Source organism: Crocodylus siamensis, chromosome 1 (assembly GCF_052110815.1).
Source record: "Crocodylus siamensis isolate JL-2025a chromosome 1, ASM5211081v1, whole genome shotgun sequence".
Taxonomy (NCBI): Eukaryota; Metazoa; Chordata; order Crocodylia; family Crocodylidae; genus Crocodylus; species Crocodylus siamensis.
The window spans coordinates 7,845,341-7,872,648 of NC_143395.1; the positions used below are offsets into that span (position 1 = coordinate 7,845,341).

The following is a 27,308-nucleotide window of genomic DNA, read 5'->3' on the forward strand; positions in this document are numbered from 1 at the left end:
ATTACCCAGACATCTGCTGGGAGGAACAGTCAGCCAGGAGGGACCGTTACAGGAGTTTCCTAGCTGAGATACAGGTCCTCCACTTAATCCAGGAGGTGCACAGTCCCACCAGAGGAAACGCCCTGTTGGACCTGGTCCTGGCCACAGGCAATGACCTGGTCAGGGGCCTCCAGGTTCTTGATCACCTGGGCGACAGCGATCATCACTTGCTGGAATTCACCATCCAGCGCAGGGTGTCAAGGGCCTGCAGCAAGGCGGTAGCCCTAGACTTTAGGAAGGCCAACTTCAACAAGTTGAGGAGACTAGTGGGTGAGGTGCTGGGGTCCTTGAGGGCAGGGGAACTCAGTGTCCGGGATGAGTGGTCGTTCCTTAAGGAAACGATACTCAGGGCCCAGGGGGAGTCCATCCAAACAAGAAGCAAGGGGGGCAAGAGTGCCCAGAAGCCCCCCTGGCTCACCAAGGGCATCCGGGAATGCCCGCTTGCCAAAAAGGCGGTGTACACCCAGTGGAAGGGGGGGTGCTACCTCCAAAGAGGAGTATACCTCCTCTGCTTGGGCCTGTAGGGGGGATGTCAGGAAAGCTAAGGTGGACATAGAGATAGGACTAGCGTCCAAGATCAAGGATAATAAAAAGTCCTTTTTCAAATACGTAGGGAGGATGAAGAAGGCACCGGGTAATGTGGGGCCCCTGCAAGGTACGCTGGGCAATCTGGTGGTTGCTCCAGAGGAGAAAGCGGAACTCTTTAACCAATTCTTCACCTCCGTTTTCTTGTGCAGGGACCGGGACTTCTCCGCTGGGGTGCCAGATGGACTTGAGGGGAATGCCTCCAGACCTCAGGTTAGGGAGGACTGGGTTAGAGAGCTTCTGGAGGGGCTGGACGTGTTCAAGTCAGCGGGTCCAGATGCTCTCCACCCCAGGGTGTTGAGGGAGCTAGCTGGGGTTATTGCAGGGCCCTTGGCATGGCTCTACGAGTGCTCGGGGTGCTCGGGCCAGGTGCCAGATGACTGGAAGATAGCTAATGTGGTCCCCATCTTCAAAAAAGGGAAGAGGGAGGACCCGGGCAACTATCAGCCCGTCAGTCTTACCTCTATCCTTGGGAAACTCTTCGAGAAGATCCTCAAGGAGCACATCTGTGATGGGCTGGCTTCAGGGATGATGCTCAAGGGCAACCAGCATGGTTTCAATAGGGGCAGGTCATGTCAGACCAACCTGATTGCCTTTTATGATCAGGTCACAAAGGCAATGGATGCAGGTGTTGTCGTGGACGTAGTCTTTCTAGACTTCAGCAAGGCCTTTGACACTGTCTCCCACCCCATCCTCATTAAAAAACTAGGCGACTGTGGCATTGATGCCTACACAGTCAGATGGATTGCAGATTGGCTGAAGGGTCATACTCAGAGTGTGGTGGTGGATGGGTCATATTCGACCTGGGGGGAAGTGGGCAGCGGAGTCCCCCAGGGCTCGGTCCTGGGGCCTGCGCTGTTCAATTTCTTCATCAGCGATTTGGACGACGGGGTGAAAAGCAACCTGTTTAAATTCACTGATGATACCAAAATTTGGGGTGAGGTGAGCACGCTAGTAGGGAGGGAAAGACTGCAACAAGACCTGGATGGGTTACAGGAGTGGGCTGATGTAAACAAGATGCGTTTCAATACTGACAAGTGTAAGGTGGTGCACATGCGCAGTAGAAATCAGCAGCACACTTATAGAATGGGAAACTCCCTTCTTGAGAGCACGGAGGCAGAAAGGGATCTTGGAGTCATTACTGACTCCACGATGAACATGGGCCGACAATGCGAGGTCACGGTTGGCAGGGCTAACCGCACCTTGTCGTGCATCCACAGGTGCATCTCAAGTAGAGCCAGGGAGGTGATCCTTCCCCTCTATGCGATGTTGGTCAGGCCACAGCTGGAGTACTGCATCCAGTTCTGTGCGCCCCATTTCAGGAGGGATGTGGACAACATTGAGAGGGTCCAGAGGAGGCCACCCACATGATCCAGGGACTACAGGGCAGACCCTACTTTGAAAGACTGCGGGACCTGAACCTGTTCAGCCTTCACAAGAGAAGGCTGAGGGGGGACCTGGTGACTGTCTATAAACTCACTAGGGGGGACCAGAAGGGTTTAGGGGAGACTCTGTTTCCCCTAGCGCCCCCTGGCATGACAAGGAACGATGGACACAAGTTATTAGAGAGTAGATTTAGATGAGACATCCGCAAGAACTACTTCACTGTCGGGGCGGCTAGGAGCTGGAACCAACTTTCTAGGGAAGTGGTGCTGGCTCCTACCCTGGGGATCCTTAAGAAGAGGTTTGATGACTACCTGGCTGGACTCATTTGAGTCCAGTCTTTTTCTCCCGCCCAGGCGGGGGATCGGGCTTGAAGATCTACAAGGTCCCTTAGACCCGACTTCTATGATTCTGTGATCTCACGAGCTGTAGTGAAACAGTAACTTCTCTGCCCCCATAGCCCTTTATTGGGTCACTAATAGAGTTTATTTATATTAAAAATGTAGTCAAGAATTATAGAATCTAGTTACAGTGGAACTGATTCTTTTTCCATCTTCATTTTGCACCCCATTGGGTCCCACACATCTTGTTTCGTTCTTCTCTGAAACTTCCCAGAGAAGACCCTAATCCAGTGGTTCTCAACCTTTTAGACTCAAGGCTCCCTTCATTAGAAGCCAACACCCCTTGGAAAATGCCAGCTCCTAACTTTCACTCATTTCTTAATTATGAAAAAAATGATAGAGCACTTTTTTGGTCGCAAAGAACTCAGAAAGATCACAAGGGGCCAGAATGTTTTCGGCACTATGGATTCCTATTTGAAATCTCTGGGTTTGTATTGTGAGTCATGTAAGTGTTTGAACACCTGGCTGGCTAACAGTTGTGCGACACCCTTAAAAGGATCTTCCGTCACCCTTGTTGACAATCACAGCCCTCTTTGCTCTGGCAGCAAGATTGCTATTATTATCCCAAACTAAACTTAAAACTCCCTCTCCCCTGCACAAACAGAAATGCTGTGTAAATCCATCAGCGCCTAAGGTCCAATGCTAGCGTTGCCTTAGGTGCCCGCTGGCGAGAGGTGCTGATGCAGGAAATATCGCTCTTCCACCACCGCAGCCCGGTGTCCTGCCTATGCAGCATGATCGAAAGGCGCTGCCGGACCGGAGCCTTGCTCATGGCCACATGACTGCCGCCAAGCCACCTGGCTGGCTATGAAAAAGAAGACTCTTTTAATAACAGATGGTGGCAGTGAGACATGAAAATTAGGACATATTTTCATTTGATATTGGAATATGATGAGCATCAGTTATTTTGGGAAGGAGTCCAAAGAATACTTGGAGAGAGTCTAAAACTGCAGATGAATCCACAGGTTTATTTTATTGGGTGATTTCAGTTCTGCCAAATATTTGTAGTGTAAAGAAATCATAAAAATTGCTGGTGGTCCTAGCCTGGCGGGTACTTCTCACATATTTGAGACAGTTGTACGAACTGTGACAAGAATGTTTGATCTATTAGCTTAAAAACAAATTAGAGGCTTCAAGAGAAATAAATGAACTATAGATGGTAGAAATGCATTTCTCTTATCTTAGGGAGACCAGGAATTTTTGCCCCAGGCTTTATTTGCATTTAATTATCATAGTTTGGATCTCCTTTGCTGCCTGCATGGAGGTTTAGTCTGTCTCACTCCATCCTGTTCTGCACTAACATTAGTACCTGTTAATGATTAGCGTTTGCAATTATATATTCTGGTGACATGCACATTATAAGAAATATCAGTTTGTTTTAATAAACTTCAAAAACCTGCCTAAATCTGAGCCGTATCTCCATTCTGCTTTATGATTTTTTGGTTAGGATATAAGAAAAATGCTGCATGCTGCCCGGCATCTGCCTAGCACTTGAATGCTTTTACAGTAAATGGTAAATCTAAAGGTTTTGACATTGCTTTGCTAATGAACCAAGAGGGCCACATTACTAGGCTGCTCAGTACATAGGCAGGAAGGAAGGAAGAAATGATGATATAGGCCCAAACTATACAAAAAAAAAAAATACCCATAAAGCTGAACTCTCAGGATTAAAAAAGAGAAAAAAGAGAAACCTACAGAGACTGAATCTGATACCTGGTTTATTGTGAAATATACTGAGAACCCCAGAGTGACTTTTTTGCTGGTGTTTTACCTGTAGAGAAGGAGTTAGTTCCCTGTAGGCCTGACCCTTGTAAAGGCTGGCCCTTGTAAAGGCTCTCAGTTCCCATGGACTGCTTTGGAAAAGGAAAGGACCCATATAAAAGGGTTTCACTCTACCTCTAAAGAGAATTTTATTCTCAAGACTTGTGCAGAGTTCACATTTGCACCCTTTGCCCATACAAATTCACAGGATTATTTTCATTCACCGGGCTTGCACTGAAGTACCAGCTCAGAAAGGGACACTTTAACCAAGCATTCTTTATGTGGTCTTCCATTAATAAACAGGAATACTCCTTTCTAAACCTGTGGGAAACGATTTTTCTGTTTGCTGCTACTGTATGCAATGTACATGAATGGGGGCATTTATACAGCATGCTTTCATCCCGGGATATCAAAGCACTTTCCAAACACTGATCAATTGGGCTGATGTGCAACCACTGAACTGCGGCCACCTCTGAGGTGGCATGCGGTTGACATTTTGGCTGGCAAAGCATACTAGAACACCAGAATAACTTCTTCTTTTTTTTGCATTTAGGGTAGGCATGGATGTAGAGTGAGACCACCAGAATTTCTCTCACATATGTGCTTTTGCCAATGGGAAAAAGCAGCTGCACAATCTACTAATTATTATCCCGTCTATGCAATGACAACAAGATCAAAGTGTCTTCCACCACTACATTTCCAGTTTGAATTCACCCAGGTGGGTAGTGGTAGAAAGTCATTACCCTGTGCAGGCTGTTGAATAGCCTGTAGGAAATGAGGCTGGTGGTCTCAGCCCAGTTTCACATGGACAGGTGCCTATACCACAAAACCACCATCGTAACAGGCACTGGTGGTTAGGTTTCACAAGAGAGGTTGAACTCTGGATGGGCCACATAGGTAGAGTGGCGTCTCTAGATTAAAGGATGGCATGAAGAAGTTTGCCTTGGTTCTGCCCATATTTCACCTGGTCTCCTAGACTGATTCCCACATTTACTTACGCTCAAACCTACCTTCATGTAAAGGTCTGCCCCTTCTCTGTCCTGACTTCGGGACCTATTACAGTGGCTGTCACGAATCATTTCTTTGGGAAGTTTCTTCTGAGGGTATCAAGCCCTGAGTTAGCTCTAACTTTACCGGTACAACGTGGACGAGATTCTAAATATCGCAGAACATAGGACTGGAGGGCGATGTGCATCGCTGAACCCAGGTCCCTGCTACCGCAACAACCACCTCATGTGATCCTTTTCAGAAACTGCTCACGCTCCAGAATCTTGGGGATTTATGGGAAACTTCAACAACTTCCTACAGAATAAGGATATTTTCCAGTTTTATAACCCCTTTCCTCCAAAAAAGTCAGTCTGTTTTGCAAACAATGTATTACAAACCACAAGATACCCCCCAGCAATGTAGGAATTATTGCTATTTTACCAAGTGGGAAACTGGATAACAGAGAAGTTAGTGTCAAACCCCAGTACTTACTCAGACGACGCTTCCAGTGACCTCAAAGAGACTGGCCGCATGTGAAATATGCAAGTCCATGGACAACCAGTGAGACGGCCGGGACTAAAGCTAGATTCCCTGACTACCAGGCTTGTGTTTTAGCCTCTGAACCTTGCAGGATTTACTAGATATCTCCCTTCCCTCCTCATTACTTGGCATATTGCACGAAACAGAAACAGGACATAGTAGTGGGCATCTGCAACTAAGGTTTATTCCTTACTTTAAATCATAATTCTCCACGCATCTCCCGTGTAACCAGCTGTCCTGGATAGACTATTTTGACTTTGTGTGAGCAATGGGGTGCAGCAGCCAATGAAGCAGGCTCCATCTTCATGGAATATCAATTTAATGAAAATGCAGAGGTAGAGGGGACAGAAAGCATGGTATAGACACAGAATTTTTCTCCAAATTATTCATGCAGCATCAGTGGTCATGAGTGGCTCTTCAGGTGTTTTATTGTGTAGTTAAGCCAAATAGATGGTAGCGATATTTCAGTACCTAAGGTAAAATAAGTACACCTAGGAAATGGACTTTCACATGCTGTAAAAAACACAAATAAAAGGTGGCTTTTCCTGAACCAGAACAGTTGGGAAATACTAGAGCAGGAGTTGCACTAACTCGTTATCTCAGGTCAATCCTCCACTCTGATAGATCAGAACCAGGATCTCATGCCTGGATCAGATGCATCAGAACTGTTAAACCCCCTTTCCAACTTTTACTGCTTTTAAGTAAGCTCTGTACAAAATTGTCCTTAAAACCAAGAAAACACTAAATTCATTCTGTAGAAACAATCCCTAAGTGGTGTAGAGACAGTCAGCTCTGTTATTATTATGGAGACAGGCAGAAAGCAGGGCCTGGTGGCATAGAGACTAGATGGTTCAGAGAGGAATAGGCTCTCATAGGCAACAGCCACCTGCTTCGGGTGCTATGATGGTGCCACTCTGCCTTTCTTTCTGCCCAAGAAATATGTAGGACTTAGGGTGTCTATAGATGCGCTCGCTGTCATTCTCATTCGAACGCTCCAGCATTGCCTCTCCGTCGTGTGTATTAAGCTCCTGCGCATTGCAAAATGGCTGCAGGGGTGATTTATCGAATGAGCTTTAGATAAAGCACCACACAGCCATTTTGAAACCCACAGGGGCTTAATACATGTGATGGTAAGCCATTTTAATTAGAGCAGCTGTTCAGTAATTGCTTTCATTGAAATGCCATCTTCCATACCAAGCATATGTATAGGCAGCCATATGTATTAGGGAATTTTTTGCTTTGAAGCCACGGGACCAATTTGTGCACTCATTTGCATGCACGAAACCCTATTGACTCTGCATTGGATCTAAGTTATCTCACCAAGTACTGCATTTTTGGGCTGACATGTATATCATCAGAAGTAGAATGTGGGCCAGGATCTGTATGTCTTTCAGGAGCCACATGCACTTTTGTAAGACCCATCTGTGTATATTTTCGTAAGACCTGGTAGCCTCACAGCCCATCTCATAATTGCTTTGGCACTGCTTCAGAGAACTGGGAGTAGGACAAAGGCACAAATCCACTTCTGATAAAAGAAGATCTCATGCATATTGCTTCAAATTTGGAAACGTAGGGTGCAAACCATCTCCCATGGAAGTTTTGTGAGACTCTTTCCCCTGACTTTAAAAGGACTGAGGTTAACCATCAGGTCTGCTAGGAGGGTCTAATTCATGCAGTGACCAATATTAAAAGAAATAGCACAGACATTCCTGACATTGCATTCAGAAGAAGCGGTATCAGTAATAAAAAAGTCAAACTATGCCTGTTGATTTTACAGCAAATTATTAGAACTGAGAGATCACCGAGAGGAAGCAGAATCCAGCGTAGAATAAATAACTTCTAGCCACCACGTTTCACTCTGATGCAGCCCTTTGTACCAGGAAAGACTTTAGCCCAGATGCTTGTCTTTCTTAGAGTAAGCAACTGTGAAAATCTGAAAGAAATAATCCTCTTTCCCTCCAACATGCTTCTATTGAGAAAGGAAGAAGACAGTCAATAGAGATGGCCATGATGTTCATTTAGAATATATTTATATGGCTCAAACTTCTCAGAATACCTCCTTTTCATACATCTCTGTAGGAAAAGACATGGAGCTGTGGATTCAGGAAGAATTCAAATCTCTCTGTCATCTAGTCTGGCCTTTAATTGACAAAGCCTGAATAATGCTTTCTCATTTTGCTGAGGGATTTTAAGAGCGACTCTCCCCAGCAGTCTTGATACAGTCCACCAGAATCCAAGGAATGAAAAGAAATGACCCACAGAGAGAGTGTGTTCTCCATTAACAAGGTAATTGTTTGGCTGTGGATTGGTATTTGATGCTTCTCCCGGCTTTTGATTTCCCAGGGTAGCTCTGGCTGTGAGCTGATGTTTGAAACAGTGCTTCTCATTAAAGCTTAGAGGGGCTTTACTATCCCTCTACTTCTTCTTCTCAGTGTCTGGCAGTCTAGCCGGGCTTCACACTACTGCCGTCCTGTAAAATCAGGTGAATTTCTTGTTTGCCTCCCTAGCACCTACCTGTCCAGAGCTGAAATCACAGTACATTAAATAGGAAATTAATACAAGCAAGGAAACTCCAAGTTAAGTTTCGCCTTCCCTCTTAACTCGCTGTGCTGCGCAAGGGTATGGAAAGGGCTCTGAGAAAGATGGGAGCTGTTATGCGTGCTTCGCTCCTCTCAGCCCCAAGTGCTAGGATTCATGTATCTGTGCCATGGTCTGAACGCCTATTGCAAACCACGGCCATCTGTTTTGGTTTGGCGATTTGGGGGCTTTCACTCGCTTTAATAGCAGCCAATCCCCTGCTCTTTTCCATTTAGATCTGGGTTCAGGCTTTCCCTGCATTAAGTCTCTATGGGTTTCAAGCTGTCATTCATCCTTTTTTATAGGCCCAGATTCCTGCAGTTCATCCCTGTTCAGGAAAGCAGTGAATGCACAATCCTCAAGTGTCCCAGAGATTTCAGTCTGGATTTTGTTACTGGTGACAAAGTCCAGCGTGCGTGGCAGGAGGCTGCTCCCCGACCGGATGTCTGACAGAGGCCCCTCTACACCTAGCACGTCCAAGGACCCTGCTCGTGCAGGATGTCCAGTAGACGCTATGTCCCGGCCCTCTGCTCTGTTATTACCTTCCCAGTCCTGGGCTTCCTTCTAGTCCTTCCCTGAAGTGTGTCCTCATTCACAATGCCCTTTGAGAGAATAAATGGCAAGGCTGTCTTGCAATCTGTACCCTGTCTGTCTTTCCTCGGTCTCTGCATTGATACAATGTGGGCACACAGTCCAGATGTATAGACAGGGGGTTTCTTTTTGCCTTGCAAGCCTTGATTCCCTCTCTTCCAAGACTGAATCCTGACCTCGTTCGCTTGTTGACTCATTTACGGAGCCCAGCAGCTGCACCTCAGTTCTTCCACACAGCCACATCGTCAGACTGTCTCTCCTCACATTCCTGGTGGCGTCCTGGCTCTTTCTGACCATGGTGTGCTAATATTCTTGGGTTAGCACAGCCTACCCAGCTGGCTGAGTTCCTGGCTCTCAGGCCTTGTTAAAGACAAAATGCCGTCTTTTTACAGCTCAGTTTCTTTCCATAAAGTTAATCAGGCAGCCTTCTTTTTACAAGGGAGCTGACCCTTTGGTCTTTCTTCCTCTTGGCATGCTGGAGAGTCTCCATGCTGCCAGAATCACCTTCCCCTTTTTAAGGCAGCCCCATCAGTAAAGCGAAACGCTCTTGCAGGGGAAAAGGAAGCTTGTTGGCATGCGTCGGGTTCAGCCGCAATGGGGCGCTTGGGCTGCACCTTATAAAACTTCCTCTTTTTTGTGACAAGACATCCCGGGATGTATGCATATATTTCGACTAGCGATAAATCCAAACTCAGACCTTGCATTTAAGTGCGCTCAAACTGTGGGGCAAGTCAAAGCCACGCTCTGGAGCTGGATGTGCGCGGCTTGGCTGGAGGTCATCCCTGTTTTGTGTCGCGCAACGCGAAAAGTGTTGCGGGCTGGCCAGAAAAATCTGCCGACATGACTAAGAATCCCAGATCTTGTCACACCCACCCCGCAAGTGAAAGGCAAATCGGAACCTGGCAGTATGAGTAATCGTGCCCTCCCAGCACGGCGCACAGAGCACGCTTTCTCCGTTCAATAATTATCGTCTTTGCAAAATCAATGTCAAATGCGGCTCAGGGCAAACTTTGCTGCATTTCTGTTTATTTTAGAAATGATCCCCTCCCCTCTGACTTCATCTCTGTGCTCTCTCCTGGGTCTCATGCTATAGACTGTGGCCTTTCGTTTCATTAATCAACCAAAACCATCCCCTAAACATTTCCAGGCAGAGTCATTTTCTTTTTTCAGGTTTAGTCATGGTTCTCTCTGAGGTTTAAATGTTCCCATGCTACTGAGCTCTTTAAGCACCCTCTGAGCATATACCTGTCTGCACAGTCCTGTCCCACAGATGCTATGACAGCATGCAGCAATGCGTACGTCTTTCCTCTCCACTAGCACTACAACGTTTGCTATTCCACCTCTTCTTTATCCACAAACTGCCAGGCTCCCAAATACCACAGGACTTTCTGAGGTCCGACATTCCAGTCGTCTCTCTTTGAAAGGGGCTGATACATCTTTAAAAGATTTTTCTCCATTAAAAATGGTTTTGCTGTGGTTTTGTAGCCAGCCAGGTTCCCAAAGACTGTTGGCCTGTCCCTCCTCTTCCCGTTACTACAATCGAGTAACTTAATTAACTCCCCTGGAGTTACTCCTTGTTTTTATACCATTGTAAATGAGAACCTGGTCAGGTCACTGGGGTGCATTGCACCTCTTTAAAAAGCCATAGTGGCAAAAGGTCGAGATGTATATTTTCCATTGGCTGAAGAGGGTCCCAAGGTACAAACAAATATAAACTCTAGAGGCCCAGGAGCACAATAGGAGTGGGCGACTGGGATACTAGTTCTTGGTGCCAGGTCAGAGTGGTCGCATGTATGGCAGCCCTCAAGGAGCCTGCACCATGGCAGCAGCACCTAGGGTCAGGCAAGACTCTCCAGTGCCCACCCCGCCAGTCTGCGGCATCTGGGTCCAGGGTGCACAGATTACTAGTTGCACTTCTGCACAGGCCTCCGTTCATCTGCCAGCACTATCATGCAAAGAAAGAATTTTTTTTGCAAAAATCTTGTTGGGCTAATAAAAGATATCATCTCTACTGTGAGTCCTGAGCACAATCTATGGAACTTGATAATATGCCTAATAGGATTAACGTGGCACAAGAACCCTACACAAGCCTTCAGTCTGAGAGTGTTCAAGTGAAGTGAGTATTATTGCCAGTTTGCTTTACATTAGCACCCGGTCCAGGGTCAGGGATCCTGTGTGCCCGGGTAATAAGAAAGGAGGCAGAGTCTGCCTAGGGAGCTCCCAGTCTGAGCCGCACAGAGGTGTCAAACAGCTGGACAACCAGTGAAGTCAACCAAAATGAAATTACCCCAGCTGGGATGGAGTCACGTGAGGGCAGTATCACGTTTGAGAATAAACAGAGAAGCGAACACATGTTTTCAGTCCTGGTGACCTTTATATCTGATTCAGGAAAGCTGCAAACAGCAGCGATAACGGGCAGCAGTTGCAACTGTAACACCGCACCCTTGCCTGGCACCTCAAAATGACTGTGGGGAAGGGAACTTCTCGGCCAGGAAGGTGCAGTTCACAGAAAACCGAATGATGCTTCTTTCAGTCTCACTGCTACAGACACCACAGCCAGGAAGCTGATACTGAGGCTTGGTTGAATGACGGCTGTCCCCAAAACCGGGCCGAGACGCTGGTTCAATATTGACTCAGAGAGAAAAGTGCCACTTGCTGACTCACCACTGCCTGGAGCACCAAGGTACCTCCCCCTAGCCAATTAATGACCAAGCCCACCCTTGTTAGCCTATTCGGCAAGGGGAATTAGGGACACAGGACCAGATGAGGAGGAGGTAAAATTATACATAGGGTCTAAAGAGACACAACAGTGCTTCTGCCACTCTCTCTTTTTTTTTAAATAGGAGATAATATCTCCATTATGTTAACTGGCAAAAGGTGAGAAGACTACAACATTTCTGCCCCAGTCTTCTTCTCTCTTCCCCCTACCCCATGTACCCGCACTACACGCATCCCAAATAACATCCTTTATCTGGCAGAGTCTTGTGAAATACGCTGTTTATGCCAAAGGCAGGATCTTTGGACCAGTGGGATCAAGGTCCCAAAAAACAGGAACTGGGCAGTGAGTCTGGCATCACAACACCCAGCTGGCAGACGTCAGCTGCCCGTCTGGTGCCAATTTGAGGCTGAGTGACACACTCAGGCCCTCACCTCCAACACACTTAAGCCATGAGATAGTATAATGTAAAGAAGGAGTGGGGTAGGGAACAGCTGAGAGTCCAGTGACTGCCTGCAGGTGGTGGGCAGTATAATGCTTTGGAGGCCATGGGTTAGTGTAATCTTAACCCAGGGCCGGGCAATTATTTTGGGCAGAGGGCCACTTACTGAGTTTTGGCAAGCCATCAAGGGCTGCATGACAGGCAGCCAGGGGCAGCTAAATATTAATTTTATACATTTTTTAGGGGCCCTGCAGCCTGGATAGAAAGGCCTGGTGGGTCGCATCCAGCCCACAGGCCGCATTTTGCCCACCCCGTCTTAACCCTAAGTAGAGTAAGGATGGTCCTATGGGTCAGGTGTAACTTTGGGAGTTGGGCAGCCTGAGGTTTATTGTCAAGTCTGTCATAGACATCTTGTCTGACTGTATAAATCCCTGTGCTAGCCTGTAGCATGGGGGTGACATTTTTTTGGCTGCAGAGTGGTGTTGCCAACGAAAGCACACAGAGCTTTGAAAATTGCAGTGAGGTCACCAGAAGGAAAGTGCTACATAAATCTGGCACCCTCTCTGCACCATCCACTGACGAATGTATTGTCCACTATACTTAGGGATTACGAAAGTGGTCACTTTGTTACATTTTCATTTCCCAGTACAAATGCAAATGCGTTCCAAACAAAGCAATGAAAATAGCCAGCATTTCTCAAGGGTTGAAATATCTCCAGGGCTTCATTCTGTCTTGTTAAGATCAGGCATAAGATCTTAAAGCAAAGCTTAGCGGTTGCCTGATTGGGCTCCTCTGGGAGATGACATGGGCTGTAATTCAAAGAGGACAGTGAAGTATAGTATTGTCTTGAGATACGGCTTGGCTCCTCCATAAAACAGCAGCTCACCCAGCTGACAGCATTAAGAACTGTACATCTTCATTAAACAAAAAGGTCACAGCCTGGTGCCAAATGAATCTGTCTACGGAGACTTGCCTGTGTGCAACAAGCATTTCCTTGGCTCTTAGGATCATAGGAAAATAGGGCTGGAAGGGACTTCACAGGGTTATCTTGTCCAGCCCCTTGCTCAAGGCAGGATCATCCCTGACTAAAACATCCTGGCCAAGTGACTGTCTAGCCCGTTCTGGAAAACTTCCCAGGATGGAGTTCCTACAGTTGCTCCAGGTAGTCTGTTCTAATGCTTGGCCACCCTCATCGTCAGGAAGATCCTCCTAGTTTCCAACCTAAATTTCCCCTGCTGCAGCTTAAGGCAGTCGCTCCTAATTCTGTCCCCTCCAGCCACACAGAAAATCCCATCTCTATCCACTCCATAATTGCTCTTCAGGTATTTGAAGTCTGTTGTCAAATTCCCCCTCAGTCTTCTCTTCTCCAGACTAAATAACCCTATCTCTTCCACCCTTTCCCATAAAGGTCCCCGATCATTTTTTTGCTCCGTGCTGGATGCCCTCCATGTCCTGCGGAGCCCAAAACTGGACGCAGTACTTCTGATGAGGCTTCTTGTGTGGCTGCAAAGGCATATTCTGGGGGTTAAGATACAAACTGTAAAGGAATATCCTCGCTGCATTTACTTTAGGGAATGAAGCTGTCCAGGAGGTGGGAAACTTCGATCCTAAGCCCACTACAGCCTGAGAAAATTCAAATCCCCATCACCCAGTCCCCGAGAGAGTGTCTTAACCACCAAGGTATAGAAGAGGGGAACTGAGAGCACGCTGCACCCCTCCTGGTGAAGCTGGTTCGCAGGCAGTCAGGAGTGCAGGTAATGGGGCCATAAGGAGAGGAAGCAGGAGGGAGCCTGATTCTGTAGCCTAGTGCTCAAGAGTAGAGGTCAGAAGATCCCACTTCTTAAGTGAAGAACACGGGATTTGATGGGGCCTCCTGAGCCATTAAGCCCTGTCCTCTAATCACTAGGCTGCTCTATAAAAGGTGACCCTACACTCCACTTACTTCCCTAGCTGTGTCTTAGGAGATCAGGACCTCCTCACTTAGGGAGTTGATACACGTGCTCTGGGGGAGAAGGGCGGTCCTTTAATTAGAGTGGCTCTGAGACCTGCTCTAATTAAAGCACCCGGAGCATCTCATGGATCAGTGTCCCTGTGGGTAAAAATGGTGGTGAGGGCGCTTTAACTAAAGCTTGTTCAATAAGCTTTAGTTAAAGTGGCCCTGCCAGCATTTTTAAGCATGGGCACACTGATACATGAGACACTGGAGTCTGCTGGAGTGCGATAGCTACCACACTCCAGCTGACTCGCTTAATTAAATCTGCTTCAATTGCACTGTAATTACAGTGTGTTGGAGTAGCCTTGCTGCTTGTGTATAGAAATTCAGGCACGTGCCTGCAGTGGCTCAAGCTAGAAGCGGGGGAGGGGAGGGAGCGTTACAGCAGCCCTCCCTTCCTTTCTGCAGGGAGCTGAGCTAAGTGGGGCATGGCCAGGCCCTGGCAGGACTCCCTTATTAAGGATGTCTGCCTACACAGTCCCAGGCTTTTCCCCACCGGCTGCTCCAGGGGCAGGAGTGTTGCCAGCCCCCAGCCCTAGCCCCAGACTAGCACTATGATGCAAGGAGGGGTGTGCAGTGTATGCGTCTGTTGATGATATGGAGCTTTTCAATCTCCCTCCCTGCTTCCTCATACTGTCTGCAGCAAACTGATAGGCGAGCAAGCCTACTGGGGGGGCTGATAACAGTCTTTATCACTGGATTAGCAAAACAATAGCCTCTCTCCCCATTATTTTAAACTTCTTAAACAGTATACCAGCCGACCTGTTGACTAGCTCCAAAAGCCCGAAGAGGTCACTGTTCTGTCTGCCTATCCCAGTGAAATTGGAGAAAGACATACACACAGCCACCTCTCAGCATTAGGTAGCATAGCACATGCTGGCTATGGTCCGTGCTGTGGCAGAGAGCTGGAAGGGGTCTCTGCTCAAGCAGTGAGTAGTGAGGGGGGGAGACGGGGCACGGGGAAGCCAGCAGACTCTGCTGTGCCTGCAAGTCTGTGCTGAGCTCCAGCCAGAGAGCAGAGGGGAGGGGCTAGCCTCGCTGTGGAGCAGAGAGCCCTGCCCAGCCCAGAGAGCATGCTGGGATGCTGGGGGACTCTGATTGAACTTAAACTGGCAAGGGGTGTGGGACAGACATTGCATCAACTGGTTTGAGCCAAAACAGTTAAGTCTGATACTACATTCAACCAGGTTTATCTCATACCAGTCTCAGCCATTTTCCACCTGATTTATGTGCACTGAACATCTGGTCTGTTACAGGTCTAAACCAGTTTCTGATCACTTAAACCGGTTTATATGTAATGTCTGTCCCTAGCCTTAAACCGGTTTATGTGCTTCCCTACTAGGTATGCTCAGTAGTTGGCACTATGGCTGTATAGGTATCCAGGTGAAATAGGATCACCTGCTCTGGGTGAGTCCTGAAAATTTCCTTGCAGAAAAATAAAAGCTATCAGCAGTAGGTACCAAAAGAGGAGGCAGGCCCTTGCGCCTCCTGTTTAGCCCAACAGACTTGTGGTCAGGGCACTTGTTTGGGGAGAAGGAGAGCTGTGTACTAGGCCCCTCTCATCCAGAGGAGGTTTAAATCTGCACATTCAAGTAAAGTGCTCCACTCCCCAGGCTGTGCACACAGGTGCCCAGAGTGCTTTCTGCTTGAAGCCCTGAGCAGCCAGGAGGAGACAGGCATGCCACAGGAGGTTGAGTCAATGAGATAGAAAGGAGCATAGGTTCTAGACCTGTCTCCTGCCCCTAACGTGGAATAACGCTGCCATTGCTGGGCAGCCAGGAGGAGAAAATTTGTGGGTCCCAGCGGAGATCCCACAAGGAGGGGGCGTGGCTCAGGGAGATGGATATTGCCATGGGATAGAAAAGCTCAGCTCCTGCTCCCAGGGGGCTAGAAGCATCCCGCTGTGGTGTGTTCATTTTGTCCAATGAATATTAAATACAAGGTGCAGTCATCAGATTCAAGAGGAGGGCTGGAGAGTGCTCTGGGCAATACCTAGCCAATTGCCCAGTGCTTAGAGCACTTTCCTGGGAAGTGGAAGACAGGTTCAAACCCCCTCTGTGTGAGAGGGGCCTTGAACTAAGGTCACCGTCTCCCTGGGTGAGTGCCCTAACCACTGGGAAACTGGGCTAAAAAGTGGGAGGGTCCATCTCCATTTCACTTCCAGCAGGTGTGCACGCTGGGCAGTCCTGTTCTGCCACAGGTGAAACTAGAAGCCAAACTATGCACAAGTACCAAAAGCTGCAGCTACATCAATGCCTTTTAGGCACATGAAGGTGAAATAGGATTAGGCCCTTAGTGAATGAAACACAGAAGGATCAGAAGTGGAAAAACGGGATTTATCTGCAGTGTGTCATTAGTCTTTGGCATTCACCACTACTGAGGATAAGAGTGCAGAGAGTTTCAAAAGGGATTAGACCATGGCGTGAATAGGAAAAGCATCTAAGTTATACTATCCAGGAAGGAATAAAGCACTCCAGGCTGCCTTCACTTGTGATCTCCTTATACTTGTGTACTCAGCAGGTTAGTAAGAGTGGAAGGGCATAGTCATTGCACCCTAGGTAAGACACCAGGTAGACCAATACTTTGAGAGAGCTACCACTGTTTAATCTATGGCAGAATCGGGGTTCTAGACACAGCTTGCTTCAATAAGCCATGCAAGAAGAGATAGAAGAACAGGGCCTGAGAAGTAGGCAAGCCATTTACTAAATAATGTCCTTTTTGATGCCAGGGAAGAGCATGGAATCTCATTGAGTCATGTGTACTGTATTTCCTTGACTCATTGGGTATGAAAACCATAAAATTGCACTGAGTCTCTCATGTTTTTCCTGGAAAAAAATCACATATGAATATCATTGCATCGAGTTAATCAACATTTTTATCTTCTTTGTGTATTGAAAGAGGAACGGGTTAAGAAACAAATCAGGTCAAAGAAGCAGCACCTCCTGAAGGTTCAAACAGGATGCTTGCTGATTGACTTAAGACAGATTTCCTCAGACTCAGATGCTGAAGTCAAGGGATGAACAGTCCCACCTTTGATCACTGAATTAATCTGGGGCCATAGGAAGGTAACAAAGGTATATCTCCTTGGTGAGAGACCTCCACCATCTCTGACGCTTGCTCTCTTTTGAACTTTCCATGCACAAAGAGGATTAAAATCAGAAATACCAAGAGTGGTCCCCAACAGAGGTTTTGCAGAAGCTGCTGCTATCTGGCTAATTGGGTTAAAATTAGGAAATAATAATAATAGGGAAAACTGTCTGATTAGGAGGGTGAGGGTTCCAGGACAACTGGAACAGGTTACCCAGCATGGTGATGGACTCTCAATCCCTGGAGGTGTTTAAGACCCAGGTAGACAAAACCTTGGCTGGGATGATGTTGTTGGGGCTGGTCCGCCTGTGAGCAGGGTTGGACGAGATGTGACCTCCTGAGGTCCCTTCCAGCCCTCAGTGTCTATGATTCTAAGTCGGGCGTGGAACTGAAATATTTTTTTAATACCATGCAATATTACCCTGAAGAAATTGTTGCCACAAGATATAATTGAGGCCAAGAGCTTGGCAGGATTAAAAGAAAGGAGTGGTATTTTTGGATATTTCTAGGTGTAATAAGAACATTCAGAGTCACAGTAATAAAAACAAGAGTTTTGAAAAGTATATGTACACTTCCACAGATCAAGGTAAAACTTTAGACTCAATAGTGGAGTAACCAAGTGAAATGCTATAGCCTGTAGTCTACAGAAGGACAGAGAAGGTGAGGGAATGGTCTTTTCTGGCATTAAAAATGAAATAATTTTGATTAATTAATTAAAGGTAAAGGAAACATGGTGTGTGGACTATCTTTGTTCATAACTGGTACTGCAGGGTCTCTTGGTACTTTTCTTCAGTGCTGGTCCCTGTCAGAGAGAGGATATTAGGTTGGATGGACCACTGGTGTGATCCAGTGTGGTGGGTCTTGTGTGGGATTTTTACCCCATGTTGGTGCTGCTGGTTTATAGGAAGCAGTAGGATGTATTCTAGTTTTTAACAGGTCTGAAGCTTCTGACGTGCATATTGGCATCCTGCTGGGAAAAGGAACTAGACACAGGGTGGCGGCAAGTGTAAGGCGGGGACAGTAGCCTCAATGGAAGTTGAAGCAGATGGACCTGGGTTTTGCTTTTAGCGCCATCGTGAATCTGCTGTGTGACTTCGGGCAAGTGATTTCCTCTCCCTGTGTCAGATTCATTTTACTGGGTGAAGTGTCTTGAGCTCTGTGGATGAAATAGCAATTCTATATTATTGTGTAACAAAGGGAAGGGATCTCTTGTTATCAGCCAGCATTGCCTATCTGATACTCCTTAGTATCTGGACGTCAGGAAATCTCAGGTGTAAGCTCTCGTACTGAAAGTAACAGGAGCTGCTGAGCACTTCCAAAAATCTAACTATTTCTCTTAGGTGCCAAAGGGATATTATCTTTGGAGAAACTCACCCCCGTTGGGTAAACATTCTTCCATTGTCAGTGAATGAATAAAAAAAATAATTGAAATTAAGCCAGGGATAATGGTGAAATAGCAGATGGCCCATGACAAACTGTGAGAACAATTTTGTTCACATGAAATGGGAATAAGTATTTACTCATAACAGACTATTACTCAAGAGATTTTGAAAGAGCACAACTCCACAGGAGTCATAATGTGATTAGTCACATAAAATTCATCCCAGCTAGGCCTGGTCTAGTGTACCTGGGGAGAGGAAAGCAGGCAGCAGAGCACAGTTAGCGCAGGGAGAATTGCAAAGAGGTGCACAAGTGCAGGAATCCATGCAAACTGCTCCATCACGCAGGACTTCACACGCTCCTGATTTATTTTAAAGACCAACAACATTGCTTGGCGCTGCTCAAAACAGTGAGAGCAGAAAGGAAAAATTCTAGTTGAGGTGATTCTAGTTTAAATGGTAGAAAGACGGAGGTATTTTGGTGAAGGCTGTGAGCAACACCTCACCTGGCGGTTGACCACAGCCTGGCTCTCACAACCCTTATGCAAGTCTCAAAGGTCATCTGATTTCAAAGGTGTTTTTGTGTAGGAGTGATAGGACTGTTTGAGTTTTAAAGTTTGGAGTAAGGGGCCATTTTTTGAATTTTGGCCTAACTCATATGGGTGGATATTTTATAAATCCCCTATTTTGAGAGGGCAGTTTTAAATATCTAAGAAACACAAATGTAATATATCGCAGTATCTTGAAATATAGAAACCCTTATCTAGAGGAGCATGACAAACTTGGGTCAAAATGATTTCATTGTTCACAAACTCATGCTATTAGCAAGGATACTGCACGCTTATGATCTTGTACCACTTGTGTACATTTGCAAACCTCTTATATACGCACACACACGCACATGTTGAGGGACATTCACTTATTTATTTTAATATTTATTTTAAATTTCTTCACTAATCATTTTGCTCACTGCTGAAATGAAAGCCCTTGGAGCCCACCAATTGGTTAACAGTGCAAAACAAAATCCCTGAGATGCACAGAGCCTTGTATTTCACCTGAAACTACAATGGCTCAAGGTAGAGAGGTTTGGAGAAGCCGAATCCAATGCTGGGGTTTGGCTGTGACAAAGAACTAGCACCTTTGCTTATGCAAAAAATAGCATGGGATTTTCAATTACCACAAGCAGTGAGGACTTTGGTTTCACTTCTTGCCAGAAAGAGGAGGCTGTGGTATATTTAGACATTCTTGGGGAGCAGCTGCTGTGTAAAGCAGGAGCGCATGTAGGCATGCACATGCAGTCGCACACAGGGCAGGCTCAAACTAACATTAAAAGCACGAGCAGAGGCCACAGGACACAAAGACATCCTGTAATGTGCTACCTTATTAGGGGAGACTGTGTTACTCATTTCAGTACTCTGTTGAGAGATACCTTACAGCAAAGCACCACTGAATACTGTAATGGAGCAATGGTCCAGGACTGACCTGGACAGCTCAGCAGCAGGTACTGCTCTGCCTCGAAACACTCAAGAAGACACAATTCTCCACTTCCTTGCAAGCCTCTTTTTAGACTTGTATGCCTTCTGCCATCAGTCAAACTCATGTAAAAGTGGGAAGAGGTCATATTAAATAGATACAGGTTTGATTCCTGGCTGTGCCCCTAGCTAAGAAAACAGCATGGCAATGGAAAATCAAAATCAGGTTTCCCTCAAAGTTTCCCCTCCACCAGAATTTAGCCTTCTAGGAGAGAGAAAGACTGAAAGCAGACTTGGATTTCTCCTGGGACAAAGCCTTTTATTTTGGGATCCTACAACATATAAACCTATTGTTCTACTTTAAGCACCTGTGAAGTATCCAAACACTTTTTCCTTTGGAAAATCAGGACTAATTTGAGGTAAGAGCCATTCAAGTTGCCCGTGTAAAGGATTGTCCTGTGTCTGCTTTGCCCAGATCAGACCCGGGATGAGCCCCAATGTCTGTTTGTACCCAAAGAGATCACAGCTTGCAGTGGTTTGGCTGCAGGAGATAACGATCAAACAAAAACAGACAAAGCAAACACTCAATAGAGCTATCTGCTTGAAAGGTGACAGTCTCTGCTCACACACTATGCTACATTAGTTGCTTCAGAGGAAGCTGAATTAGGTCAGACAAAATAGTTCACCCAGCTAGGCCTGGTCTACTGTACCTGTACCCAAATTTTCAAAATTTGTTATATTTTACTTCATTAATTTTTATTTAGCAGCCATTGTCTTGGCCAACACACAAAGGACTTATCTACCAGTGATTGCAAGCCTCCAATTATTGTACTATCCCTGCAGCTCACAATCTCATGTGTAATTATCCCCATGCAAACTATGAGCTAGGAGAGTGCTATTGTCCCCATTTCATAGACAGAGAACTGAGGCACAAAGATGTTAAGTAGCTATAGGAAGCCTAACAGAATCACTGGATCATCTTTCCCCCAGAAGTAAAAGCTGGAGCAGAAGAATCAATTTCTGTAGCTGGGAACTGTGACTCCCATCTGGTGTAGACTGGGCACACAGGAAAATACTTACAGACCCTGGTCAGGGCACTGTACATTTTCTGAAGGCCACCATACTCATTTTCTAGTCTGATCTCCTTCCCCTAAGGAAACTGCACCCTGATCCCGTTAGCCACAGCCCTCTCTACTCCTTGTTCCCGTGCCCTAGGGTGTAGCCTGACCCCTTTAACTGGAATTAGCATGTGTTTAGCATATTACTTTGATTTATTATTAACACTTCAATAGCACTCAAAGGCTCCAATGAAGCATCAGAAATGATTGCATTAAGCACTGTGTAGACAAATTAAAAAAAAATACAGCCCATGCTATAATCTAGGGGCTCTGACAAGATGCAACAAGTAGAAGAAACAGGCAACATGTGAGAAAGGGAAGTATAAGGAAAATAAAATGACCATGCTGTATATAATAAGCAATTGTCTCAGCTAGCCGTCTGCCTAGACAAGGTCAGAGAGCTGAATTTTATAGGCATCATGGCAGAGGTAGCCTTAAGGAAAGATACAAACTATATCAAGGTTGTGGCTTTTGATGGGGAGGATAAGCTTTGTTTTAAAATATTAATGAAGTGAGGTGCCTTTGGTGACCAGATTTGTGTCTGAACCAGTTAGTAGCCTTTGTATTTGATAAAAGGTTGCCTGTTTTCCTTTTAAAGACCATTTGTAATTCTTATTTGCCATTGCTCAAAACCAGATTGCCTCAAGGGTTGTGGCATTAATCCTTTCTCTGATCTTCAGTGTATGGAAACACATAACACTTAGCAAGGTTTCTTTGGCTGGTGCATATGGGGATTAACTGTGCTATATATGGGTCCTAAACACTGTTCTGGTTAACGCTACAGCCAGGCCAAACCCGAACCTTTCATCTTAACCTTCACAAGCTCTGATGGTTTGGACAGAAATGGACCTTGAAATCGAACTGCCTCTGGTGTTGGTTTTGCAAAGCCAGAACTTCACATTGTGGGTTAAGGTCAAACCTAGCATCCTCAGCCCATCTCTTGAACCTCAGTAGACCAGGTCTTTCTGCTAGAAAGGACATGAATGCACAGATGAAGGGAAACTTTTCAAGCAACCTGCTGTAACTTTCCATAAAAAATGATACAAGTGAATCATGAAGGTAACACTGCATTTTTGTGTCATATTCCCCTTTCAATCCCCACATGCTACTTGTTTAGGGAAAATGGTGGCGTTCTCAGATGGAACAGGCAGACTTTTGAAGAGCCAAATGACTACTTGTTTCCATATTACTTGACCATAGCAGTGACTAGGGAGGGGTTTCATTTACTCAGTGTAATTTCACTGGAATACAGCCCTCCCCCCATTTTTTTTACAGCATCACATTTTTCAGATGTCAGAAATAACAATAGGATGGTGTTAAGCTAGGGAAAGCCAAACCCTGCGGTATCTTAAACTGGATGAATCTTTATTGTTTTGTGTCTTTGCATCCAGAGCAGATCCTTAACGTTGGCGGTTTCACTCAACGAAGGCAGATTTATACATGGGTTGGTGTTGGCTACATGGTTGGGCTGACCTACATGTAAAAGATACTTGGCAACATGAGCAAAGTGGATGGGTTGAGAAGGAACAGCAAAGAAGCTCAGGGCGACACGAGTGAGAGATGGGGTAGCGGGGACCAATCTATTTTAGGGCTTTATACTGCTGCCCTGTAGTACCTGGGCACCCTCCATGGAGCGCAGTCCGAATGCTAAGCAGTATGGCCCGGCAGTGGGAGATTGCTCTCAGAAAGGGATGTGTGTGTCAAGCTGACTTGACTGCTTGGCTTTTTCTGTGTTGATTTTTACAGCTGAAACCACTCATTATCAGCCAGCAGGAGTCTTCATCCAATTTCAAGTGGTAAACTCTTCAGTCTGCCTTGTCTCCAGGCAGAAAGTAATCATTGAACAGCTAATCCTCAAACTCATTTTTGCTGCTTCTGCTGCTGACTTGTCCATTCAAGCCAGGGCTCCACAAGCTTTTTTTAAACCCAGCAGCAGTGAAGATTGGCTCCAAAACGAACCCTCCAGCACTCAAACCTCCAAGGGGATTTTGCATGAGTGAGGGCATTATGATCTGGTTCTGTGTCTACCCAGAGATTCACATCATGCCCAGCACAGACATTTTCATTCACTCATCCACAAGTTGTAATACCTAACTAGGGGATGTGTACCAAGAGCGTTGGGCCAGAACATGAGTTTGGGGAAGGAAGGTAAGAGAGAGGTCTTGAACATGTACCACAATGCATTGCTTATGTTAGAACGAGCAGTAGTTCATCCTCCGAGTGGGTGATACACTGACTACCTGCATGTCTATGTAAGACTGCCCCTCCTGACTTGACATCGGAGGGGAACGAAATCTGTTCCACTGATAGTTAAAGACATCCTCGTTCACCTCTGCTGGTTCAGATACGCGCTTTTGAAACCAAAGCATCTGGTCCCACGGAAGTCAATTAAGTTGTGCTTACTCAAGTGCTGGACTCATGTCGATTCACCTTGGTTCTCCATGTACATCAGGTGTACAGTCGTACATGTTGGTAACTGTTACCTATAGTTTCACACGCGGTATGCCAAGTGACTCCTGACTGATTTTTCTTGCAGACTCTGAACCTTGCACTCCCGACACCCCGTCTGCCACGGCCTCGCCGTCGACGTCTGAAGAACCCGGACTTTTCACAGCTCCACCATCATCATCCTCTTCCTATGACCACGGTGCCCCGTCTTTTTCACCACCTTTATCTACCCGCATCTCAGGTTTCCAGCCTGAACTGCCTACGGTCCCACCACCACCACCAGCAGCTGCCTCCGTAGCCACTCCACAGCCTCCTGTTCCCCCACTGCCTGTCTCTGCTTCAGCCCTTCACCCAAGTCTTTACTCACCTGGCAATGCCTCCCACCTCCCTGACTGGCTGCCCTACCTCACCTCAGCAACATCAGCCACCACCCAGGGAAAGGAGGAAGAACAACCGTCTGCAGGGTCTGGCCCCACAGAGAGCGTGAAAAGATGCGTGAGCCCACCTCTGCACATTTATGGGGAGGGAAATGACCAGGCAGAATCAATGGAGGAGCTGCCCCCCGAGGCAGTTTGCTCACCACCAGCTGCCCACGACATCCCCCCAAGTGCTGGGCAGGCACCTCCAAGCGTAGGAGACATATTGACAGAGTTGCGGACAATGAACAGCCACCTTTCCATTATCGCTAGAGCCCTTAGCCAGCTAGCCTCCTCGTTAGCACCGCAGCAGGACTGTACAGATGCCCCAGCTCCCTAGTACTGAACTCTACGTCATCGTACTGTCCTTGCAAGAGTTTCTTATGAATGAGCTGGTCAGGAAGTGTCACTGGGGGAGGAATAGTAGAGAGGGCTTGTGCAGATCTGAATGGTCTGTCACTGTTTATCGTGTCCTGGTACTTATCATGTCTCCCCGGCAATGGTTCTTTCCTCCTCTTTGTAAATTGCTGCATATGGAAAATTGTTTTGTGGAGTTAATAAAATGGTTTATATTTCTTTACATACCTTTCATGCTTAGTCACTCCCTTCATTTCACCTTTTTGCCATCATGGGCATCACTGGACCTGAAAGTCGGCAAGACCTTGCGCAAAAATTATGGGGAGGCAGAATGTGGAGAGAACAGGAGGCACAAGGAGTGAATCCAAGGTGACAAACAGTTACTAGTGATTAGCTGCATGGGAGGCAATGAAAACTGCTGAACAAGGAAGAGAACAGAAAGGCAAGAAAGAACAGAGCACAAACGCAGAGAGGAGATTAGTTCTCCTGTTGCCTTGTTGGTTCCCTTGAAACAGCACTCGGGTAGCACAGCACCACTGAACTTGGAACTCCTCCCAGCTCACAAACTTAAGAGGTAATTATCATTGCAGACACAGGTAAGGCCTGTGATAAACAGCTGCAAAACAATGCAAGCCAGTTGTGTAAGCAATACCAGCATTCAGCCTAAATGGCTGCTGAACAGCCTCATTACCCCTACAGGGTGCAAACGAAAGGCAGTGGGACGTTAAATGTACCTGCAGGACCCTACCCATTTTTTTTGCCAATACTGTGTTAGGGATTCTTCAAGGGCATAAGTAGACTAAGCCAATTTACAGCAATTAGACCACTACGTGCAAACAGATCCTGGGATCCGTGCCATGTCATCCTCTCTAGCCTATTGCCATGCTGTCTAAAATTAGTTTCCAAAGCAAGAAGTGGCAGATAAGCACTTTTGCTGCATTTTTGCCTTTGAGGAAAGGAATTAGCTGTGCATGCTGCTATGTCAGGATCTACATCTCCAAGGGACAAAGTTTGGTGTTGGGCTGTGTGATGTCCAGGCTGACCCAGACATAAAAGGCACTTGGCAACATCAGTAAAGTGGATGGTTTGAGATGGATAGGGGTTCACATGTGTGCATGAGCCATGGGGTAGCGGGTGCATAACTTCTCCCCAGCAAAATGATGCTCCACAGTGTTAATGCACCTGTAGAGAAGATGCATGACAGTGGGCACATCTACATGAGATGCTAACTGCACAGTAGTCTAATAACACTGTGCAATAGTGTGCTGGGCAAAACCCATGCTAATACGCTACTGCTCAGTAGTATTAGGCTACGGGGCAGTAAGCGTCACTAAAAAACCCATGCACCAGCACCACCGTGCAGTACTGCAAGCTACTGCACATTGATTTAGTACTTGGTTAACCGAGTGCTAAACTTAATGCGCAGTAATGACAGTGCATTAATGAACATGTAGATGCACCCAGTGAAGATAAAATGCTCTTATTCAAGGGGTTCATACATGGAGCAAGTTACGAAAGGTTAGATGGAGCATTGTTCTTTGAACTAGACACTACACGACCAATCAATCTTTACCATCACATCTGATATTTAAAGGAAACAACTCCTTGGGAAGGGTTGAGGGGAAAGGAAGGATCCTTTGTGAAGGCTAACATGAACTTGTCATACCAATCTAATTTAGATACTCAACAGTGAGGTGCCCCTGATGGGAAGGCATCGTATTAAAAAACAGAGATAAACAGACAGAAAGATAAGCCTGAAGAGGAAGTGTACTGTCTACTTCGAGATATTTCTGTTACAGATGAGCCTAAGCCACAAAGATTGAATGAAGATACAAACTTCCCCAAAGCTCAGGTGTATTTGAATTTGAGGTTTCAGTTACTGTGTACATATTTATAAATAAATCTATCCATATATTTGTGTGTATGTGTCTATGTGCATGAGAGAGAAACCAGCTGCCGTGGTTTATCTTTTTTCTCTACCACTGCTCTGAAACATTTTCTTCCAAAAGATTTTTGATGAAAAAATTGAGGGGGACTTTTCCAGAGAGAGTAAAAAATCATTTCCCCGAGAAAACTTCCACTTTCTTCCTAATGTTCCTTTTGTTACAACAGAAACTTCTTTTCTATTTTTAAAAAATGGAATATTTCTTTTTGGCTCGTCCAACATGGTTTTTATTATATTGTCTGAAAAAGGGAAAGAAATTAAGAGGGAGACTACCCCATGCCCCTTTAACATTTCCACTTTTCCCTTTTATTTCCACTGAAAAAATTGGGAAGAGCGACAAAATAGAGACAAACTCAAAAACTACAACATTTTCAGCTTTTGAAATGTATAATTAAGTTAATTTTCTTATGCAAAAGAACCGAGAGTGACCAGGATAGACTGGAGAAATTGTCTGCAATCAACCAGATGAAACTCAACTGGAGAAGTGCAAAGTCCTGCCCTTGGAATGAAAAAGCCACAGGCACAAACACAGGCCGGGGAGTGACTAGCTTGGCTACGGTACTGCAGAGAACGACATCCATTCTTGGTCTCCAAGCATTGCAATCGAAGCTGGTTCTGCTGGAATCACAGCTTGGGCTTAGCCTGATCCCTGGCTTTAGATGTCAGCAGAAATCTTTGTCTCTCTTTTGAGATCCCGGCAGCTTCTGAGTTGTGTATGTCCCACTTGGATGTGTCTAACGCAGGTGTCAGTTTTGCCCGTGATTTTTATACGCTGGCTCTTCAGCATATACATTTTATATGATGGCCCTTCAACATGCATTAGAGTGCCCTTATGGGAGGGTGGTGGAGGAGGGGGAAGGGAAGTATATCCTGAAGCTCCTTCCAAAAAGAGTGAGGCTTCTCCAGTCTCATGGCCAAAGAAATAAAATTCAAGGTGCCCCAACCAGATAAACAAGAAACAGACTGAAGTCGTAGAGGCTTATTCCAGGGACCTGCTGAAAATCAAACAGGGCCAGAACTTCTAGAGGGAACCAGTGACTCCCAGACGATACATGGAAACAGTCCAGGGTG

The 27,308-nt window shown here is 46.1% G+C and overlaps 1 protein-coding gene across 2 annotated transcripts in view; it reads left to right on the top strand.

Moving 5' to 3' along the window:
- RUNX2 (RUNX family transcription factor 2) overlaps positions 1 to 24,513 on the top strand; it is a 298,394-nt gene extending 273,881 nt beyond the window's left edge. Inside the window, exon 7 of one of the 2 annotated variants that reach the window (XM_090030942.1) lies at positions 23,608 to 24,513. In XM_090030942.1, the coding sequence (XP_089887068.1) occupies positions 23,608 to 24,275 (668 nt within the window). In that variant the 3' untranslated portion in view covers positions 24,276 to 24,513. The remainder of the gene's footprint in view (positions 1 to 23,607) is intronic. The other variant, XM_090030935.1, reaches the window with a different exon arrangement.
- Positions 24,514 to 27,308: the final 2,795 nt, after the last annotated feature.